Source organism: Kryptolebias marmoratus, linkage group LG7 (genome assembly GCF_001649575.2).
Source record: "Kryptolebias marmoratus isolate JLee-2015 linkage group LG7, ASM164957v2, whole genome shotgun sequence".
NCBI lineage: Eukaryota > Metazoa > Chordata > Actinopteri > Cyprinodontiformes > Rivulidae > Kryptolebias > Kryptolebias marmoratus.
Window position 1 is genome coordinate 4,891,322 of NC_051436.1, and position 20,351 is coordinate 4,911,672.

General features: G+C 39.3%; 2 protein-coding genes and 1 long non-coding RNA gene across 3 annotated transcripts; 2 read left to right on the plus strand and 1 right to left on the minus strand.

The window, feature by feature from the left end:
* The first annotated feature begins 3,560 nt into the window (after positions 1 to 3,560).
* On the plus strand, positions 3,561 to 11,902 carry tmem88b (transmembrane protein 88 b). The gene is made up of 3 exons (XM_017427978.3): positions 3,561 to 3,905; positions 7,028 to 7,432; positions 9,585 to 11,902. Exons 2-3 carry the CDS (start codon positions 7,034 to 7,036, stop codon positions 9,861 to 9,863), a joined length of 678 nt encoding a protein of 225 aa, XP_017283467.1. The 5' UTR covers positions 3,561 to 3,905; positions 7,028 to 7,033; the 3' UTR covers positions 9,864 to 11,902.
* LOC112450930 lies at positions 9,763 to 14,871 on the minus strand. The gene is made up of 3 exons (XR_003039661.2): positions 14,363 to 14,871; positions 12,620 to 12,711; positions 9,763 to 9,876 (listed from the first exon to the last, which is right to left on the minus strand). It is a non-coding gene; the product is annotated as an uncharacterized LOC112450930 (long non-coding RNA).
* An 864-nt stretch (positions 14,872 to 15,735) lies between these two features.
* si:cabz01076231.1 (calcium-binding protein 2) lies at positions 15,736 to 20,292 on the plus strand. Its single transcript, XM_017428015.2, has 7 exons — positions 15,736 to 15,989; positions 16,087 to 16,237; positions 17,302 to 17,332; positions 17,585 to 17,728; positions 18,313 to 18,422; positions 19,552 to 19,699; positions 19,945 to 20,292. The coding sequence occupies exons 1-7, from the start codon at positions 15,928 to 15,930 to the stop codon at positions 19,971 to 19,973; spliced, it is 675 nt and encodes a 224-aa protein (XP_017283504.1). The 5' UTR covers positions 15,736 to 15,927; the 3' UTR covers positions 19,974 to 20,292.
* Positions 20,293 to 20,351: the final 59 nt, after the last annotated feature.

The window sequence follows — 20,351 nt, forward strand, 5'->3', positions numbered from 1 at the left end:
GGCTAATGTTGATTAGCTGTGGCTGCCATCTTGAATTGGACTGACTCCAAATGTTTATCAGTTGTAGATGTAAATCCGGGTTTTTTTTTCCTAAAAATCTTATTAAAATCCACCCAGTGGTTAGGGTTATTTTAGTGACAACACACACACACACACACACACAAATAGTTACAAAAGGCAATAATAAATGAGAAATACGCTCCAACAATGCAAAGACCGTCGAGGCAATGATGAATCTATCACTGGGTTTTTAAAGACAACAGACTCTTCAATGACAATGGGAGATTCTGAAGAGGTTTTTGGGACTTTTATAGCAAAGGCACAATTTCTCTAAATTAATCCAGATTAAAAATCATCCAAAATGTGGCTCAAAGGATTCCATTCCCGGTCCTGGAGGGCCACTATCCTGCATGTTTTAGGTGTTTCTCTGCTTTGAAACACCAGATTTGATTGACAGACTTCTGCAGAACATGAAGACCTGCTGAGGAGCAGAGGAACATCTAAAACCTGCAGGACAGAGACCCTCCAGGACCAGGATTGGACACTGCTGATGTAACTGCTCAGAAGAACCAAGAGATCTGGAGTTAAAGCAAAATAGATCTACATAACAGCACAGATGATTTTTTTTAAATCTTTAGTTTCCAAGAAGCCAAACTTCCTTGATATCTTTTAAAATTATCAATCACGATCAACAGTTTTTCAGACTTCTAAGATTTTCTTCGGACTTTGGTACAAGAACTGAACAGAAAATAAGTGAAAAAGCAGCCAAAGCGCAGTAAAGCATATTGTGCATTTTGTGTTTTAAAAAAAGAAGAGTAAGCTGGACGGCAAAGAGCCTAAAAAAGCTATCTGCAGCAGATAAACGGTATGTGTTAAAGAACAGGAAAAGAAGACCTGACACCCGAACCTGGGAGACGCATCATCCTTCAACCGATCGTCCACTGAGTGCCACAGCTCTTTTTCCTTATACAAGTTTGGATATTTAATATTATTCCACCTCACACGAGCTTAGGTAACCATCTCTCCAAGACTACCTTAAAAGTTCTCATGCAAAATGCCAGAGTTTTGGCAGGGAGCCATGTTCTCGGATCAGGTTAGAGGCCAAAGGGCCAGCAGAGGGACAGCCTAAAGGAAATCCTGCTTCAAACCCACAGGAAGACCACCTCCGTCCATGTATCTGTCCACCCTGCTGCAGGCAGGTGATGATAAGAGTTCACGTCCTCCTCTCTGCCAAGACAAAACACTTCAGCTGTCCAATCACCGTCCAGCGGTGCAATTATGAGGGTCAGAACTTTGAAGTTTGTTTATGAGACAGAAGATTGCGCAACAACTATTTTATCTGTTCTGACAACAACAAAAAAAAAAAAAGAAAAGCGTGCATAAGTTCTGGCCCCAACGTTTCCAGCTGCTCTTTTAATGTGGACAGTGTTGGGACCAGAAGGAGCTCCTGAAGTAAACAAACACTGCAAAGCTCAAAGCAGAGAAAAAAGGGTGGCAAATCTGAATCTGACAAGACTAATTATTGAGCGCATGAGCTGATCTTTTATCATTTGACTCATTACTGCCCTCCTTGATCTCCTGGGATCTTTCTTTTCTTGCTCTGCTACTCATTTTCTTCTACAAAGAATCTCCTGTTGATGCTCGTACGATTTGCTTTTCCCTAATACATTATGAAAAATGTTGGATAGTGCCCGCAGTTTCTTTAAAATGCAACCGATTTTTCATAAATAATGAATCAACGTTGTACTAGTTTACAAAAAACTCCAAAAATGTCTCAAAACGTTTGCAGGGGTTCTCGGTGTCCTCTCATGAGTTACAGAGGCTCACAGTCTTGTGGCTTGAATTTTGAACACATTCAAAAAGGTTCGAGAGTCAAATTTTCTTTCAGAATAGTTCCAGAGTTGTTGCGTGTCTCTCACTAATCTTGAACCCATCTCAGTTTGAGACACTTTCACAAAAACAGCCTTTTTGTGATTCCTGAACGGACCCAGGTAGTTGCACCTTTGTGCCGCTAAGCGAGGTAGAAACAGAACCGCAACAGTCAATGTGTGAAAAGGTAAGGCAGCTTTTCAGCTCAAGGATGTGATGAAGTGAGGACTTACAGTCGCGCCTGCAGGATTTAAAAGCCTAAACAGCAATAAAGATATTTGTTACAGAGGAGAGGATCGATGACGAGGCACAGTAATTTCAGTAATCTTCTTTGTATTGCTCCACGCCAACACAAATGAGTTTCATGCCACGCCTCTTTTAGAAGCTTGATCGTTTTTGAAAGTTCAAATCTACGCAGGAAGTAACCGGCTTGATTAGTGATCTACGAACCAACAGAGGCAGCCTAAAGACAGACTGGTCTTTGTGGCCATTTTGTGGAACCGTTTTGTGAAAGTTTCTGCAATTCTAGGGTTCAAGAGTTGTACTTTAACACCTGCGTGGAATAAAATTTATTAATAAAAAACTGGTCCAAATCTACCTAGCTTGATTTTAAAAGTGTACTTCAGTAAATTAAATCATAGATGAGGTAGGTCCGATGTGAGCTGAAATAATGTGCACAGTCTAGATCACAGGTGTCAAACTCCCTTCCTCGAGGGCTGCTCTCCTGCAGGTTTTAGATGTGTTGTTGCTTTAAAACACCTGGTTTAAATGGACGACTTGTTGCCACGCTCCTGGAGAAGTTTGAATCCGGTGTGTTGGAGCAGAAAACCCTAAAACTCCCAGGACAGCGCCCCCTTGAGGCCTGGAGTTTGACTATAGTTTTACAAGCTCTCCGCATGAAAATAAGCCACGATTTTCAAAAACTGGCTGCTCGAATCACAGCTGGTCTCTTGGTCACAAACACTCAGATTTCAGTGAAACTGCAATGGAGAATTGGCTTTTTTTTCTTGCAATACTGACTCAATTTTTGAGTCGCAAACTCCTCTCCAACAGTCGCAGCTTAGTGAGATACTTAAGGTTGGTACAGACTGAACTAAAATTGGCAACAAGATCATGTGAACAGCTTAGAATAAAGTTTTGCAACCCCAAATAAGCTGTTAGTGTAAAAAATCAGCCGCACAAAGTGCAATTTTGAACCAGCCTCCCAACAGTCGCATCCAAGTGAGACACTAGTTTTAAGTTAGAGAGTTATGTCTAAATTTTGGACTTTTATCAACGTTCTGCAACCAAACCAAACTGACAAACCGAATAATGTTTAAAGCACAGCAGTTCCTCTTCGCCCCAACATTAAAAACAGACCAAAAGTCTGAGCTGCCCTCCCCCCCCAGTATTCTGCTCTCCCGAACCTCAACTTATCAGGGCAGCTGCCTCACGCTGACCCCTAACACACAACTCCCAGCCCCCACTGCAGCGGGGAGAGGGTAAAGGGGGTGTAGCATGTCCTGGATATGAGCGGTGGAATGCGTGAGCCGAGAGGAGTTGCTGGAGAAAGGCTGCAGGGCTGATAAGTCTGGTGGGTGGGGAGAAAGTGGGATGGATGCAGGGAGTGAAGGAGGAGGAGGGATGAGGGAGCGCAGTGGTCTCAATCAGATGGGTGAGCAGGGGGGGGTAAAAAAAAAAAAAAGGGGGGAGGAGGGCACAGAAGTTTGACATACTTAAGACAAAGACCAGAAGAGTTGTTAGTTTCAGTATTTTCAGGCGCATCTCTGCACGTCAGCAGCCAAATAATCAGGAAAATTAAGGATCAACTTTCGTAACGAAGAGAAAAATACGAGGAGACGGCAGAGCAGCAGGAAGCCAACTGGACAGATAAAACACACCGTCCCACAGAGGGAGAAGAGGAACAAAAAGAAAGAAAAGCTTTGTTAAAGTGGAAGAGAGCTTTTGGAGGACAGAGTGATCTGAAGTGTCCTCAGGAGGAAGAAGACAACCTGGAGGAGGAACAGCAGGAGGTCCAACGGACCCAGCAGCAGAACGTGAGTAAAAGCATCACAGCGACACTCCAATCAGTCCGACAGAAGAGAAACGATTTTATCATTTACTGATATTCAATCTAAAACCTAAGTTATGATAAATAGACTTCTTAGAGGCAATTTGTCCCAGATTAGACAGTAATAATAAAATAAAAGCCTGTTGCACCGAAGCCTAATAACTCTGTGTTAGCATTACTCTCTCTAAAGTACAAAATAAGCACATTTCAAGCATTTATAAGGTGAAGTTTTAATTTCTTCTATCACAGCGTGCAATAAACATGTTTTAAACGGTGCATATATATGCACAGAAGTAGTAGATTTGGTTTAACGCCATGTCAAGATGTAACAAACAAACAAAGCTTACCAAAAAGATTTTTTGAATCATTTCAGTAGTTTTTTAAAAATTAATACTATTTTCAAATTCAGTAGCCTTCTGTGGTCAAATTAATATTTATTTTCCATGATGTTTTGATAGTGAAAACTGTCAAAAACTGGGCACATTAAGAATATTTCAAACTCAATATCCAGACAGTAAAGATTCAGACGGGGACTGAAACTGAGTCGTCTTTAAAAAAGGAAAACTTTAAACCAGATAGTTTTATGAAATGAATACAATCAAGGTTTTAAGCTTTTTTAAGCACTTTTTGAACTTTAAAACATTGATTTTAAAGGATTTCCAGCCTTCTTATGAATCCTGGAGTTTAATTTCTTATTTTCACTGGATAAACTTCTCATTTACAGCTCTTCAGTAAAAAGTTGTATTCGGGAGGTAAAGGAGTAAAAGGGGTAGAGGGACTAAATGTATTTTCGTGAAGCAGAACACTTGAGTCACCTCACACACACACACTTTCCTGCCAGTCCTTCCTTTGACCTTCCACTCTGGAGGAACTTTAGACAATACTAGGACTCAAGCTAGTTAAAAAAAAAAGTTACATCATGTCGGTATTTTCTAATTACTCGTCACACACCAGGACGCCCAAAGACCTCGTGTCTTTTTTATCCAAGAAAGTCAACACTGCAGTCATCACTCAGTTATTAATACGTGTTTTTAGATGACCGCACTTGTTATGGTAATTAATCAATTAACCTACTGATGTGTATAAATTGATGAGACTCAATGTTGTACCACAGGGCTCATTGCTCGGCCTTTCCTGTTTTCCATTTCCATTCTGCTTCCAGGGAAACTTATTAGTGTTCATTCTTCTTCTTCTCCATACAGTCCTCCTCCATCTAACTCTTCTGTCCTCCAACTCCCTCCATGTCCTCTCTAACTACATCCATGTCTCCAACATCCTTCTGTCCCTCCTCTGCACGTCCAAACCATCTCTAACTTTATCTCCCAGTCCTTCAACCTGAGCTGGACCTCTGACGTCCTCGTCCCTCCGAAGGAGAAACACAGCTGCTCTCACCACCGTCTTGAATAATAAGTATTATTTATTTATGCAGATGACTCTCAGCTTCATTTGTTAATAAAAAAAACTACAGATCAACTTTGCAGAGATCACATTTTGACTTTCTGACAGTAAATCTTTGTTCCTTACGTTCAGTAATGACAAGTTGCAGGTAACTCAGTTCTGTTAGTTTTTTTTAAATTCTAGCATATTTGCAATATCATTCATGCATCAGATGGAAAGTATTTTCAAACTAGAAGTTATCCAATATGTTTTATTTTATGACCAATCTTTAGAAATCAGAGGAGCAGATGTCCAATTTTCTGTTCTTTTCTTGGCTGATCTATTTTTACCAATGGAGAAAAATAAATGGTTGACTTAGGATAACTTGCACACATAAATATATACTCTATATATATCATTTTTTTAAAAATACATCACATATCAGCCAGGTTATTGGCTTAACTCTACTTTAAACTCTAAACACAGAAATATTGACAAAAGTTGCCAAGGTTTTGTCTAACAGAATATTTTAAGTGCTGTCGTTTGTTTCCGTCCTATTTTTGTGCCGTTGCTCCGTCGTTCTCTGGCTGTCTCATGACCTCTGAGAGGTGAGGATATCCTGTACCACAAACAGCTGCTTACCACTTGAACCCTGTCAGAAGACAGGATGAATCCAAACTAAAGGAATCCTGGATCAAAACAGAGCTGCCGAGGAAGGCCTGGCACCGGATTCAGAAACAAAAAACCTTTTGATTAACAAATCCCACGCAGAAATCTGATCTTTTTTTCTTTTTCTTGTTCATTTGATGATCATTTATTTGACATTTTTAATTCAAAAATAACATTGTAAAGAGGGTTTTAAAAGTTATTAATAATATTTAAGGAAAAAAAATAATACTTTAGCCTGCAGAAAGCTTTTTTACCATTAAAAATTATTGAATATTACGAGAAAATCAACAGTATTTATGTACTAAACACAGTAAATTACAGGATTTCTGGTGAAACACTGACACGGAGAGATGTTTGATCGAGTATACACATGCAGAAAAAACAAACCGTCAGAGACTTTGATGCAAGTCGGTCCTCATCTTTATGCTTTTATGCTCCACAAGCTACAAATAACAACTATGGGCCCCTTTCCTTTTGGCTAATCAGTTTGCTGATAATTATCACCTCACAGACAGCATCACACAGGAGGAAGGGGGGGGGGGGTCCACTTCCTGACAGATAAAACATCCGACCCCCTCATGAACCTCAAGTTAATAATTAAAGAGAGCAGCTTCATTCATTTTAAAGACTTTTTTTTTTTTTTTTTTTTTACAAACAGGTGCACCACCAAGAAGGTGCTTCAATATGGCCACCACAGCTAATCAACCTTAGCGAACACACATTTTACAGACATTTGGATAAAATTTGAAATAGTGGTAGCTGAGAGTCATCCCCAACACATACGCCAAGTGCATGCGAGCCTGTGTGGGATATGCATTCTTTCAAAAAATTAAAATTTAAAAGTGCTACTTTCAATTATGAAAATGGGTCTAAGACAGGAGACAAGCCTCATCCTGACACCATCCTCAGTGAGTTGAGTGGTGAATATGCTGATCTCAATCAGTAAAGTCAAACTACATAAAAGTTAAACAGTGGCCTTCATCTGGTCACCCCTTTACGAACGTTGACACTGATGCCATCACAGCTGAATCCTTCACTCGTCTTTCTTCTCCCTCCACACAGTTCACCATGAGTATGAGCGGTACCCTAGAGAAGGGGGCCCACCATCAGGCCCTGGACCTCTCCGAGGAGCTGCCACCTCATCTCCATCACCACTCCAACCACCAACAGCATCATCTTCATCACTCCAACTCCCTGGCCTCCACCATGGCTGCGGGCGGAGGCAGAGACACCCCGTCGCGTGTGGTCATACCGCCTCCTTACTCCGCAGCGGAGAGCGGCGGCGGGGGCAGCGAGGCTCCCCTGGAGCTGCGGGGGTCGCTCGACTGCTGGGCCTGTTCGGTGCTGGTGACGGCCCAGAACCTGGTGATCGCTACCATCAACGCCTGCCTCGCCGGGCTGGTGTTCGGCACCATCCTGACACCAGCCACCGTCATGGTTGTGTTTGGCTTCCTTTGTCACTCCACAGTAAGAAACGGGGGAAGGGGGTGGAGGAAAAGCACTGAATAAATGTTGAAAGATTTAAGAGTTTTTCCTCCAGCTGAGTAAAGACGTTTTCAGTTTGCCCAGTGGGAAAACATGAGCAGGAAGACAACCGCTTCCATCCTTTTTATGAAACATCTACAAGCCCTAATCTCCTAACTTTGATCCAGAAGTTTCAAATACTCACGCTTGGGGCTTAGGGTGGAGTTTGGCTCCATCTCTGATGAGAGATTTCATAATCAGAAGTTCAGGAGATGGGTATCTGAGGGGGAAAGTGGTCAGGAGCCGAAGGAGCCAGGCACTAAGGCACACACACTTTAAAGAGCGCTTGTGAGCTTCGTGAGGATTAAAAGGATTTCTGAGGGAAAACAGGATTTAAAAAAAAAAATGATGCCTGCATGAAGCTGATGGGTTTGTATCTGCCTGGCCTGTTTGTTAGTTCACATCATCTCTAACCAGACAGGAAAATCATAACAGGTCAGAGGTTTAAACACATTTCTGTGGCGTTTCTGCATGCTGACGATCCCCCTGATGACAGAGGTTCTCTCTGTTCTCATGTTCTCTCACAATAAAAGCTCATGTGACAGCAGCTTAGAGGGGGATTAACCGGGCTACGGCATGCCAAATGAGGACCAAGAAGGCAAAAAAAAAAAAAGATATACAAAAAGAGTTAAAGCGAGTGATTAAATGGCAGCAAAAACAGCACTTTGAGCTAATTTATAAAAATGTCTGGATACATTTTACAATATTTCTCTCTCAAACATTAAAAAAATGAGTAAAATCTGCCTAATTATGGTGTCACTCCAGGTCAATTCAAATCATTTTTCTCTATATAACACCAATTCACAACAGTTGTCTCAAAGTTATATAAAACAGATCCAATTAAATCAGTCCGATTTGATGTATTAGTAATTATAGAAGTAATTCTAAAATCCCAGAAAGAGAAGCCTCATCATGCACAGGTCAGGGGGCGGTTTTTCCTGTTAAAACTCCATTTTAAGAGGAAAAAAACACATTTCAACATTCTGGGATAAAGTTGTTTTATAACTTCAGTGTTGTTCTTCCTGAAATGTTTACATCTTTGCAATTTCTCAACGTCTCTTCCTTCTGGACAGAGTTCTTCACTTATCTGCTGCTTGTTGTGAAAAATCTATTAGAAAAAAGAAGAAGTGTTGCAGACTGCACCATCTGCACACCACTGTTTAAAAGCCTCATGTTTTCCTAAAGAGCAGCTCTTGGATGACAGATTTAGGAGCTATGCAAATGAAAAAGTGTGCAGCACTTTTAAATAGTAGTTTATCTACCTAATTTCTTTTCTAAGATCATCTAGTCTTTTAATATTATAATTTTATTACAGGTTCTTTTTCACAGACTGCAGCCTCTCCTTGTTTTCCAGCTACCTATCAGGAGGACTTGTTTTGGTTTTGCAGCCTGATGATTGCATGTTTCACTTGAACTAATTTATAACAAATCTTTTACCTGCTAACTACCTGTGAAACAGAAGCGGATGAAGCTAATAATTCCTGGGTTGTTCATTTGAGTTTAGATGTAAATCCCTTTAAATTAAAAGCTGATACTTTATCGTGTTTTGGGAAACTGCTACAATAAAAAAAACTGCCATCCGTCAAATACATAAAGTAAACTATTTGTCCAAACTTCATGTGAAAGCTGAAGTTTAGCCTCTTTAACACTGACGTTTCAGTAAACCCTGTCTACTGGCTACACTTGGCATGTGGATTAAAACCATCACTCAGTGTGATAATGATAATTCAGGCCATCTGTCTCTCTGTTCTCCCACGTTCAGATCCTGATCCCTTCCCCTCCTCCCCCTCTCACTCAGTTATTGCTCAGCAACAAGTGGTTACGGCTCGTATCGCTCCGTAAACAGACGATAATCATAGTTTACGGTGGCGTTCGCCGAGGTAAATCTATTTTATTTTAGCTGGAGTTATAATGGATGGTTCACACCGGGTTTATCAGCGAGCGTCTGTCTTCGCCTCACACAGACATGCCACAAAGAGTACGTCACCTCCTGTTTTTATCTGTTCCCTCCTTCGCGCCAACCAACAGATCAGGCGTCTTTAAGTAGTAATATAGCTGATTACGAACCATAGCTTTCCTCCTGTCGTCTCTGCAGGTCCGTCCCCACGGCACCACGCCCTACTGCTCGGACCTGCTCACCGATGGAGGCTGCGTGGCTTTGCTGGTGGTGGGTTTCCTCCTGGTCACCCCTCTGCTGGTCCTGGCGCTGGCTGCGTACTGCCGCCTGGCCCGGCACCTCCAGCTGGGCCTGTGCTTCATCCCGTACAGCCGGGCCGTGTACAAGAACCTGCCGGCCACTCAGCACCGCGGCCTGGGCACCGGCTGCTGCGGTGGCGGGAGAGACGGAGGCGGGAAGGGAAAGGTCTGGGTGTGAGATGGAGGAAGGACTGGAGGAAAAAAAAAACAGAGGAAAAACGGGGTGAAGACGACCATTAGTTAAAACATATAAAAGGGAAAAAACAAACAAACAGGAGTTGAATAGGATGACTAAGGCTGAATCCCATTTCATCTGCAGAAGGGTAGGGGTTTCCCAAGCATTTTATGTCTAATAAAAAGTAGGGTCAGACTTTCCAAGCATAGGCTTCAAACCGAGGGGTATGAGCTTAGCTTGCAAAACTCCAAGAAATGTTAAATATTTTCTATGTTAAAAACACTTTATTGTCATGGCAACCTTTGTAATACCCAGCATGTATGCAATCATAGAAAGGACCAGAAGCTGGAAGCTGAAGCCTTAAAGCAGCGGTGTCCAGTCCTGGTCCTGGAGGGCCTCCATCCTGCAGGTTTTAGATGTTTCTCTGCTCTTCAGTAGGTCTTCAAGTTCTGCAGAGAAACATCGAAAACATGCAGGATAGCGGCTCTCCAGGACCAGGATTGGACACCCCTGTCTTAAAGGATGAGCGCCCTCTAGAGGCTGTCCGCAGTACAACTTTTAATTTTCCCACCCCTCCATGTAAACTAATTACTAAAAAATAAAAAAAATACACTTCAGATCTTTTTTTTCAGCTGTTGATTTTTTGCTGATTCAGTACCTTGTTGCCGTTTGTTTAAACCTGCATTTTTTTAAAAGTACATTTTGTTTCATAAGCTATAGAAAAGGGTTGTGTTACACTGTGACTGACAGCCTGTTTGCGAGTTAGAAGGCACAACACAGCTCCGGATTAAATTAAGAGACCACAAAAAAAATTATCAGGGTTTTTATTTCGGATTTTCTCTGTTTTCTAATGGGTGCGGTGCGTTCAGACCTGAAAAAATGCCAGGAAAACAAGATTAATCTGGTTTTAGACAACTTAATACTAATGTTTTAACTTGGGAAGAGGTTGGAAATCAACATTTGGTGCAAAGATCCTGATTTTTAATCACAGCTTTCATGCACTCAGTCTTTCACCTGATTCATCAGCCCTTGTGACCGTCCATGTTCCTCTTGATCAACGGGGTTCAGGTCTGGAGACAGGGTCACCTGAACCCTCCTGAAAACCTGACGCCCACTGTATCCCTTCTTTTCCTCCCTCAAACTTTTCTTTTCAACTGTTTAGGCATCGTCAGTTGTTTGAGTTCATTTTTTATTCCAACTACTTTAGAGTACCGCCTAGCAGCTGGTCCTATTTCAGAGGTTTTTATATTTTTCCTCGTTAAATAAGATTTGTTTCAGGTGCTACAATGAGTAGTTCTTGTGTTGTGCTGATTTCAGAAAATTAGCAGTGGTCTCCTAATTTGTTTCAGAGCTAGATATACGGTAATATTTACCTGCTGAGGTACAAATGTGTTGATGGATTGCGTTTTTAGCTTCCCATTTTGTAGTGCACGGTTTAAACCACTGCTAAATATGAGTGACTTTGAATTAAGGGTCAAGGCTGTAAAGGCAGAGGTAACATTAGGAAATGGGATTCAGCCAAAGACAAGAACAGAAAAACAAAAAAGTACAACCAGCTGGACGTCAGAGAAAAGCTCTAACATTGATGAATTATTCCCACGGTTTCTCATCAGAACAGTAACTGGTGTGTAGAAAATGTAATCGAGATTTGTTTATCCTAATAATTATAATTGCTTCTTTTTTAATTTACAACAAAATGTTAAGAGTAGAAAACAAGGTGCATCCCAGATACTGAAGGGAAAAAAAGTAGAAAATATTCAAAATAAACTAATCCGCTTGGAGTTAAAGCAAAGGAGCAAAATCTGCCAAACTAAACGCCTGAAAAATACAATATAAACCAGACTCGCAGCCAACTGTAACTTTCCTGAACAAATCACAGGAAAGAGGAAATCTGAAAATAGCGCAAAGTGATGACACAAAACAGATTTGTCTCTTATCACATTTATATTATCAAGAAAAACATTTAGGTTGATGTTTAGCTGGTGTTATTGTTTCTTGCATTATTTCTTTCTTTTTTTAATAAAGAAAGTTTGGGGACTTTTTTGGAATTGTCTCATTTGGATCAAACTATATTTACTAAACGATAAAAAAGGTTAATTCTCCTTAAAGGGGGGGGGGGTGTTCTTACTGACATATGTATGCGTGCAAAAACATTTCCTGTTTCTTGTACCGGAACAATCTGTTTGTAACCACAGCTAAACAATGCTTATGGAAAAATCCATTCTGACACATTATTATATTTAAATTCATCATCTGATTATTTCTTTGTCTACAAATTCATCTTGGATGAAATCACAGGATAAAAACGTCACCTGCAGGGAACTGACAGCGTGACTTATCGCCCTCAGGTGGTCAAATTAGCAGAATTAAATGAGTCATTACAGGAAAAATGTTTCATCTAGTAATTGTACAGAAAGACAAAGCTTTAAATTTAAGATTTCAAGCCCAGCGACACGATGTAGTTTTGTAGTAAAATCTCACTCTTGTGTGACTTAGTTTCAGATTATCTTTCTAAACGCAGCGGTGAAGTTCAGTAATGTCTCTGAGCCCATGTGACTAATAACCAGATTGGTGTTATGGTTTTACAGACTCTAAGGTCACACATCCAATCATTTGTTTGTGTTTTTTCCTCCCAAACTCAATGACGTTCTGAAATCTGTCTCACAATGGGAAGCCAGGACCAATCCCTGCCTGGAAAGAGTAGAGATTGACTTTTAATCTACAAACTTTACTCAAAAAATCTAAGCGTAAATACGTACCAACACATCAGAGTTGTCAGACTTTTCGAACCCAAACGGCTTTTCCCTGGACGTCGCCATCGTTGACCCATTTTCAGTCACTTCGGCTGTTTCTGTTGGTGAACACACAAACCTGGAAGTTAGCAGCCAATCACAAAATTAGCTCACAAATTTTACTTTATTTTTAAACCAGTCTTCATGACTTTGCAACAAGTACCTTTAAAGTCTGAATATTTAAAAAAAAAAAAAAAAAAAAAAATATATATATATATATATATATATATAAATAAATAAGCAAGAAAAAATTTCAAAAATAATGTTCTTGTTTGCTGAATACAGTCCAGTCTATGCAGTCAAACAAATAAACCAACATCAAACTATTTATACCTGTATTTTAGGAAAGCTTTCCAACTTTTTACATCTAACCAACAGCTGATAAAACCTAGTATTTATAATTTAATAAGATAAACAATTTTGTAAGATTTTCTAAATAATATAGTAGCAAAGGTGAAAAGGCAATTCGGATTTGGCAAACACCGACTCGTTGGTTGGAGTTTGGCGCCACCTACTGGACAATCACACGAACTACTAGTTAAATTTGGTATCGATCCGAAACCAAGTAAATACAGCACCAGAGTGACCGATATCGATCCGATACTTCAAACTTATGAGGGCAGTCTGGGTTAATGTTTTATCATCAATAAGGCAAATTTATTATACTTTCATGACTGTTAAACGATTGAGTATTGCTTTCCACTGTTGTTTATGTGATTTTTTACATTTTAAAACCCAACACTGATTTTAGGCAACACCTCCAGGCAAATTAAGAATATATCACAATTGCATAAGCACGAAGTGGAGCATAAATGATTTTATATAAAACTAAAGCTTTGATCTGATGGGATACTGACGTTAGATAACATCGATATTTGGATCGATTCACACACAACTAAGATGCAGAGAAACACTGGAACGGACAGCCCCTGCGCAGTCCGTGCTAACAAGGCGCCATATTGAGAGGATCTTTGTGTTACAACATGACCGTTTTTAGACTTGCAGCAGACCACCAATATCAAATTAAAATACCCAAACTCAGAAAATGACTAATAGTTTGCCAGCACTTTAAACAGGAGTATTATGTCATATTAAGTTCATAAATCACTGAAAATGTGACCTTTTTAGTTTGTCTTATTATGTATGTCAAGAGCAACAGAAAACACTTAAGAAATCAAAACATATGTGTGATAAAAAGATAAATTGAACAACACTGTAATACTTAAATAAACTTATACCTTACAGAGTCACGAGTAATTAGATCTATCAGTTTACTCAGCTTCAGAACTTCCTTTTAGCCCAGAATCAGCTGTTATTTAGTGGTAGCAACCATCTTTCCAAGATGGCCGACAAAAATCTCGCTTAGTGCCGTCGGTGGCCATTCTACTGTTCCTGTATTTCATTGGGACCACCTTCTAATTTAGCAACATTGTTGGTCTATAACTTAAAGACGTGCATGTTTAAACATCAAAAACACTGGTTTAAGACATTTAAATAGCGATAAAACGGAGCAGGAAAAAAAATCATTTAAAAAAACATATATGGAAGCACACAGTTCCACTTAGTCCAAAATTTAGATAATTTATAAAATATTTACGTTTTCAGAACGACAACCAGTAAGTCAGAGTTTGGATAACGGAACAGCTAGCCATGTTTTATTTACTCTGTGTATAAAAAAACGAAAATGTTCATCATGTTGGAAAAACTCACCTTTAATGGCGTCCAGCAACAAGACGCGTTAACCGTCCAAATAAAACACGTTTTTCAGTCATTTCTCCATGAAGCAGACGATGTTATTCACATAGTTCTGATAAATACACCCCATGGCTGATAAAATAGGAGAAAACCTAGTTAAAATCTTTAGTAAACTGTCAAGAAAAGACATGCTGTAAGACCAAAGTTGTAATTAAAGGCGTGAATTAACACCTGCGCAAAAAACGAACCGGTGTTGTGTCGAAAAATGTCCCCCCGTTTATGTGAGACCATTTCAGGCCTCAGTAACTGAGTCCCAGTTTTCACAGAACACTAAATATTTTAAATTGTTTAAGTGTCTTTTTTGATCATCTGGGATACCAGCAATTACTGATAATTCTAACCATTAGTCAAAGCAGGAAAATTCACATTATTTAATAATACTTGCCCTGTACTTTAAATTTGAGTAACAGTTTATCATTTTCTTGTCTTTCGCCCATCATTAAAACACCTCACCAGCCTACAGTTCAAAATAAAATAACTAGATCATTTTGTTCTTAAAAGTAGTGAAAAACAAGTTGTAATAGGCCTGTTTACTTATTTATTCATTTGTGTATTTATTTCTTATTGTGGTTTATGACTTTCTTAATTCATTATAATTAAAGAAATATCTTTAAAGGCGTTTTTAAAGGACCAATGTCAAATATTTCTTTCTTTGTTTGTTGGCCTGACTGTCTGATTATTACAACTTCATAGTTTATTCTTTTTTATCTTTACTGCTTTTGCATATGCCATCTTTGTTGCCATCAACAGTTTTTTCAAAAGCATTGTTTTTAGACAAGAAAGAAAAAATTGTATTGTAGGCTAATTATTTTTTTATCGATACAGTTGAAATAAAAATATACTGTATACAGGTGTCACCACAGCCAGGTTTAGACTGTAAACAGCTTTTAGAAGTTTCATTTTAAGAAAACGTAGTCAGGTCCTCATTGGGCCCCAAATATCAGAATAATCAACATCTGATTTAAAAAGAAAGTCTTGAATGAATAACATGACAGAACCTACGTGCTTTAAGACAAAAATGTGTTAATAAATATTTAAAATCTGAGACTGAATCAGCTGTCCAGAATCACTACAAAAGACTAATAGAACAAAAATAAACTGATGATTGATGTGAAATTATCCAAACTATAAAAGACAAATCCAACCAAGTTTATAAGCTTGAAGAAGAATCTGACCTTTCAAAGGTCACTCTGCTCCACGCTGTGCTTTCTGATCGTTTGGCGATGCGTTCAGCCAGGTAATCACCCGTTAAGCCTCTCTGAGGACAGGAGGTCAGGACCAGGAGGTAAACCAGGAAAGTTTAAAGCCATTCCCAGGACAAGCAGAGCTCCACCCGAGACGGAGGAAAGGGGCTGAGCTGCTCGACTTCTGCTCCATTTTTCTCCATTCAGAACAGGAACTCAACACTGCAGAGCTTGGCTGCAGCTGGGACTTCACCATAAAGTGTTTCCTTTTATTAAAGTCTTTTTATGTAAGCATTTAAGTTATTTTTAGCGTTTGAGCTTCTGCACATCCACAGCATGTCCAAAGCAGGAGACAGGACGTCTTCTACAACGTCTGCTGACTCGGCCTCATCAGAAAGGTACACTCAGATAATACCCTTTAATTTAAATCCCTTATTGTTTTTATCCTTCTTGTTTTTACCCAATAAAGGAAACTCTCATTTTTCCACGTTTTAGCAAAGATGGTGCCAGCAACTCTGGCACGGCAACAAGCTCCCCGTCGGGCTCCGTTTCTGAAACTCCCAAGAAATCCTCCAAGAAGTCCAAGAAAAAGACCGAGAGCATGAACAAAGTCTACACCTCCGTGCTGGAAAGTGTTTTTGGAGCTGTAAGTCGCTGACATCACGTCATCACATCGCATGTCATCATTTTTATGCATATTCAGCTATTCCTTTTTATCTTTTTCAGTCAATTTTGCTCCTTTTTACTCACTATCGTCGCCGATATTTGAAACAAAAGTAAATTTATGCAATAAAAATGAGAAGAAACTGAATCTGGATGTCAGTTTTCTCAGTTCAGAGTGTTAAAAAGTCAATCAGCGGGGGGCGGCAGGCCTGCTCTTGATCTTTCTGCAGCTGCTGGCTCGAGGCCCAGTTCTGCTGCATTAGCGGCTCAGTCGTCAAGGCTTAATGTCACACTTTGTTACAATCATCCACATGAGAATCTCTATAAGATCACCTATTAATTCAATATCCATGCAGGGGTCGGACAAAAGGTTAAAGGTGATCAAGTGCAGAGGTCTGCAACCTGCGGCTCTGGGGCCACATGGGGCTCTTTGTAGATTTGACCGAAATTAAAATCCATTTTATTGATTCTCACAACAGAAAAAAGGCTCATTTTAACAGATTTCCTGTCCAATTTTTCACAAATCTGTGAATAAAAGAAGCGTAACACATTAAACAGACAATGCTAGCAGTTTGTTAGCCTGTTAGCTGAAGAAAAACATGAAGTTGAACTAAAGTATCACAACTAAGCATTCAACAAACTGGCCTAATTTTTATATTCCCTTTCTTATTTCAAAGTGGGTCACTTAGTTAGATTTCCCACAAATAAATAAACTCACAGAGTCTGCATAGTTCAGTGTTTAGGTTTTTTAATCAAAGGTTGTAAAAACTATAAAATATTTTAGCCTTTATGCTCTTTTTTTGTCCTAAAATGCAAAAATCCCAACAATTATCAACAATTTATTATAGATTTGTAATTTTATAATTTAATAAACAATAGTTTTTTTGCATTTCTATTAGACTTACTGGACCACCCATTGATGATCAGCCCTGTTGCGACTCCGGACACATTTTATTTAGTGAGCGAAGCGTCAGAAATACGTCTTTGGATCGTAAAGGTTGCAAACCGTATATTTAAATAAAACATGTCTGGTTTCTGTTTCCTCAGGAGAGAGAACTGGCTCAGGCTGAAATAGATGGTGAGTCTCATTTTTTCAGCTCAACACCTATAATATATATCAGTTCGAACGCCTAAAGTCTGTGTTTCCAACGACCTATAACTCAGTAACTGACTGTTTAAACTTAGGAAAGAGTATTAAACTGACAAATAAATAACTAACCGCCTACATTTGTGAGTCTGAAACAGATATTCAGGGTAACACATGCAGCTGTGGGAATGAGATCAACCATGCCAGGAGATGTGAACTCGTTTTTTTTTTAAAACTCCACAGAGTTACAGGAAGCCTTCAAAGAGTTTGACTATGACCAGGACGGCTACCTGAACTACAAAGATGTGGCTGAATGCATGAGAACGATGGGATACATGCCCACCGAAATGGAGCTGCTGGAGATCGTTCAGCAGATCAAGATGAGAAGTGAGTCTGAGAGCTTCCACAGATTTATACCGCAAAGAAGCACTAATATCCGAGTTTTAAAAGTACCTTCATAGGTATTTATATGTTTCAAATATTTATTTCCTGTATGTTTTTAAAACACTTTCCTTTACTTTCACTGGGGCTTGTTTGAAACTGTGGGCGGAGCCTGAACAGGTCATTTTAACTGACCAATCAGAGCAGATGAGGCTTTTTTTTGGCGGGAAGTGTTGGTGGGGTTTTTGTTACTTTTACTTAAAGTAACTATCTGCTTTATGTTTCACTGGATGTTTAAAGAATCTCTGAAATTAAACACGATAACATATTGAAAAGAAAAATCATTAAAAAAACAAAATATTTAAGGTTTAAATTTTGATAATTTTTGAAGAAATATGACCAGGAATATAACCAGATAAAACTCCTTAAACTTGATCTAATCGCTTGATGAAATTCAGATCAGTTTAAATGTTTTTAATTTGGTAAAATTCTCGATTCAACAACTTTCTTGATCAACGTTTAAATTTGACCAAGAACTGTTTGTTAGGCTTCTTTTCATCGTTGCTCTCGGGCTTGTTTTCTCTCCGTAGTGGGCGGATTGATGGACTTTGAGGACTTCATTGAACTGATGGGACCCCGGCTGATGGGCGAGACCACAAACATGCTGGGCCTCAAGGAGCTCCAATCAGCCTTTTTACAGGTCGGCCAGCTTAGAAGGATTTGTTTAAATCCATAAGAGCGAAATAAAAAACTAACGGGAGGATATTTATTTATCTAAGCTCTCTATCTAAACCAGGGGTGTCAAACTCCATTCCTCGGGGGCCGCTCTCCTGCATGTTTTAGACATGTTCTTGCTTTAAAACACCTGATTTAAAGCAAGAACATGTCTAAAACATGTTCTTGCTTTAAAACACCTGATTTAAATGGATGACTTGTTGCCGCGCTCCTGGAGAACTTGATGATTTGGTGAGGAGGTGATTAAACCGTTTGAATCAGGTGTGTTGGAGCAGAAACACCTAAAACTTCCAGGACAGCGGCCCTCGAGGCCTGGAGTTTGACACCCCTGATCTAAACTGTCACACTTAAGTATTAAAGCAGCGGTTCTTTTGAAAGTTAGGAACAACTGATATCTTACCTGTTATAAATAGGTCTTTGAACGACCTCCGTTTAAAGGAACAGACTTGACAAACTAAAGGCTAAAATGACCAAAATGGATTGCTGCCGTTTAAAAAAAAAAAAGATTTCAGCTTCAAAAATTTACTAGTGGTTCTTGCAAATGTTAAACATTACATAGTTATTCCATAATCCCGTAAATAACCATGTAATGTGAGTCTGAAAGTGATGTAAAGGTTCATAAAATAGTCTTTGCATCGATTTCTGTGACACTTCTGAAACAGGACGGCAGCAGAAATCTGCTCTGGCTCTGGCCCCGTTCAGACTAGCTGTTAGCTCGTTGTTCTGATCAGAAAGTTCCTCAAACTGAGGTTCTTCAAAGAGGTATTTACAACAGGTAAGACGTTAATTTTTCATCATAGCCGTTCCAGGACCCCACTTCAAAAGATCCGAGCTCTGCTCCTCGGGGGGCCGCTCTCCTGCATGTTTTAGACGTGTTCTTGCTCTAAAACACCTGATTTAAATGAATGAATTACAGATATGCTTCAAGAGAACCTGATGATTTGTTGAGGAGGTGATTAAATCGTCTGAACCAGGAAAACAAGTCAAATTTCCAGGACTGTGGTCTTTGAGGCCTCGAGTCTGCCAGCTATAAAACCAAGAAATTATTATTTTTTTACTTATTTTCTGAAACTCATCTGATCTGTTTGTTAAAGTTTGATTTGGACGGAGATGGAAAGATCAACCAGGACGAGATGAAGGAGGCAACAAAGACGTTACTGGGGGAGAAGCTGAAGAAGGGCGAGCTGGAGGAGATCTTAAAGGAGCTGGACGTTAACGCAGACGGCATCATCGACTTTGAAGGTGAGAGTTTAGAGGAGTTTAAGGGTGCTTCACAGTGCTGATCGTAGATGGTGTTTCAGGGAAATATATGGCAGTGCAACAAGATTTACTCAACATTTCGTAGATCGACTCAAGGTTTTGTCCTGTTTTTTGATGATTGTAATGATGTTTTTATGTAATTCTACTTGTGTTTTTATTATGTAAAGCACTTTGAATGCCTTGCTGCTGAAATGTGCTATACAAATAAATTTTTACTTGTTTTTCAGAGTTTGTGATGATGCTCTCTATTCACTGACCATTGGAAGCAGCTGCACAGACAGATCAATACTTCCCTGATACCTGACAAAAAGAACCTGTTACATAATTCCTTGCACTTGATTTCTAGTTTCAGTCAAGATAAATACAATTTTAAGCAAATAGTTACAAGATATGTTTGTATGATAGTGAGTTTTCTACTGAACTCTAAAAAAAAAGCCTTTAAATTTATCTGTGTGGCATCAAATGTTGAGCATTCTGTGTGTTACTGTGGTAAATGAATGAGTTTTTTTTTTGTTTGTTTTGGAGTGTAAAAAAACAGAAATGTTTTGCTATTTTAATAAAGAAAATAAAAACCGGTCGAATGTGTCTTTGCGTCATCACAACAGGATCATAATCTAAGAAATGACAGCTTCTG

Coding starts and splice junctions, on each gene's coding strand:
- tmem88b (XM_017427978.3), top strand. CDS start 7,034: ATGAGTATGAGCGGTACCCTAGAGAAGGGGGCCCACCATCAGGCCCTG. Junction 7,433..9,584: donor GCTTCCTTTGTCACTCCACA/GTAAGAAACGGG, acceptor TCGTCTCTGCAG/GTCCGTCCCCACGGCACCAC.
- si:cabz01076231.1 (XM_017428015.2), top strand. CDS start 15,928: ATGTCCAAAGCAGGAGACAGGACGTCTTCTACAACGTCTGCTGACTCG. Junction 16,238..17,301: donor TGGAAAGTGTTTTTGGAGCT/GTAAGTCGCTGA, acceptor CTGTTTCCTCAG/GAGAGAGAACTGGCTCAGGC. Junction 17,333..17,584: donor GGCTCAGGCTGAAATAGATG/GTGAGTCTCATT, acceptor AAAACTCCACAG/AGTTACAGGAAGCCTTCAAA.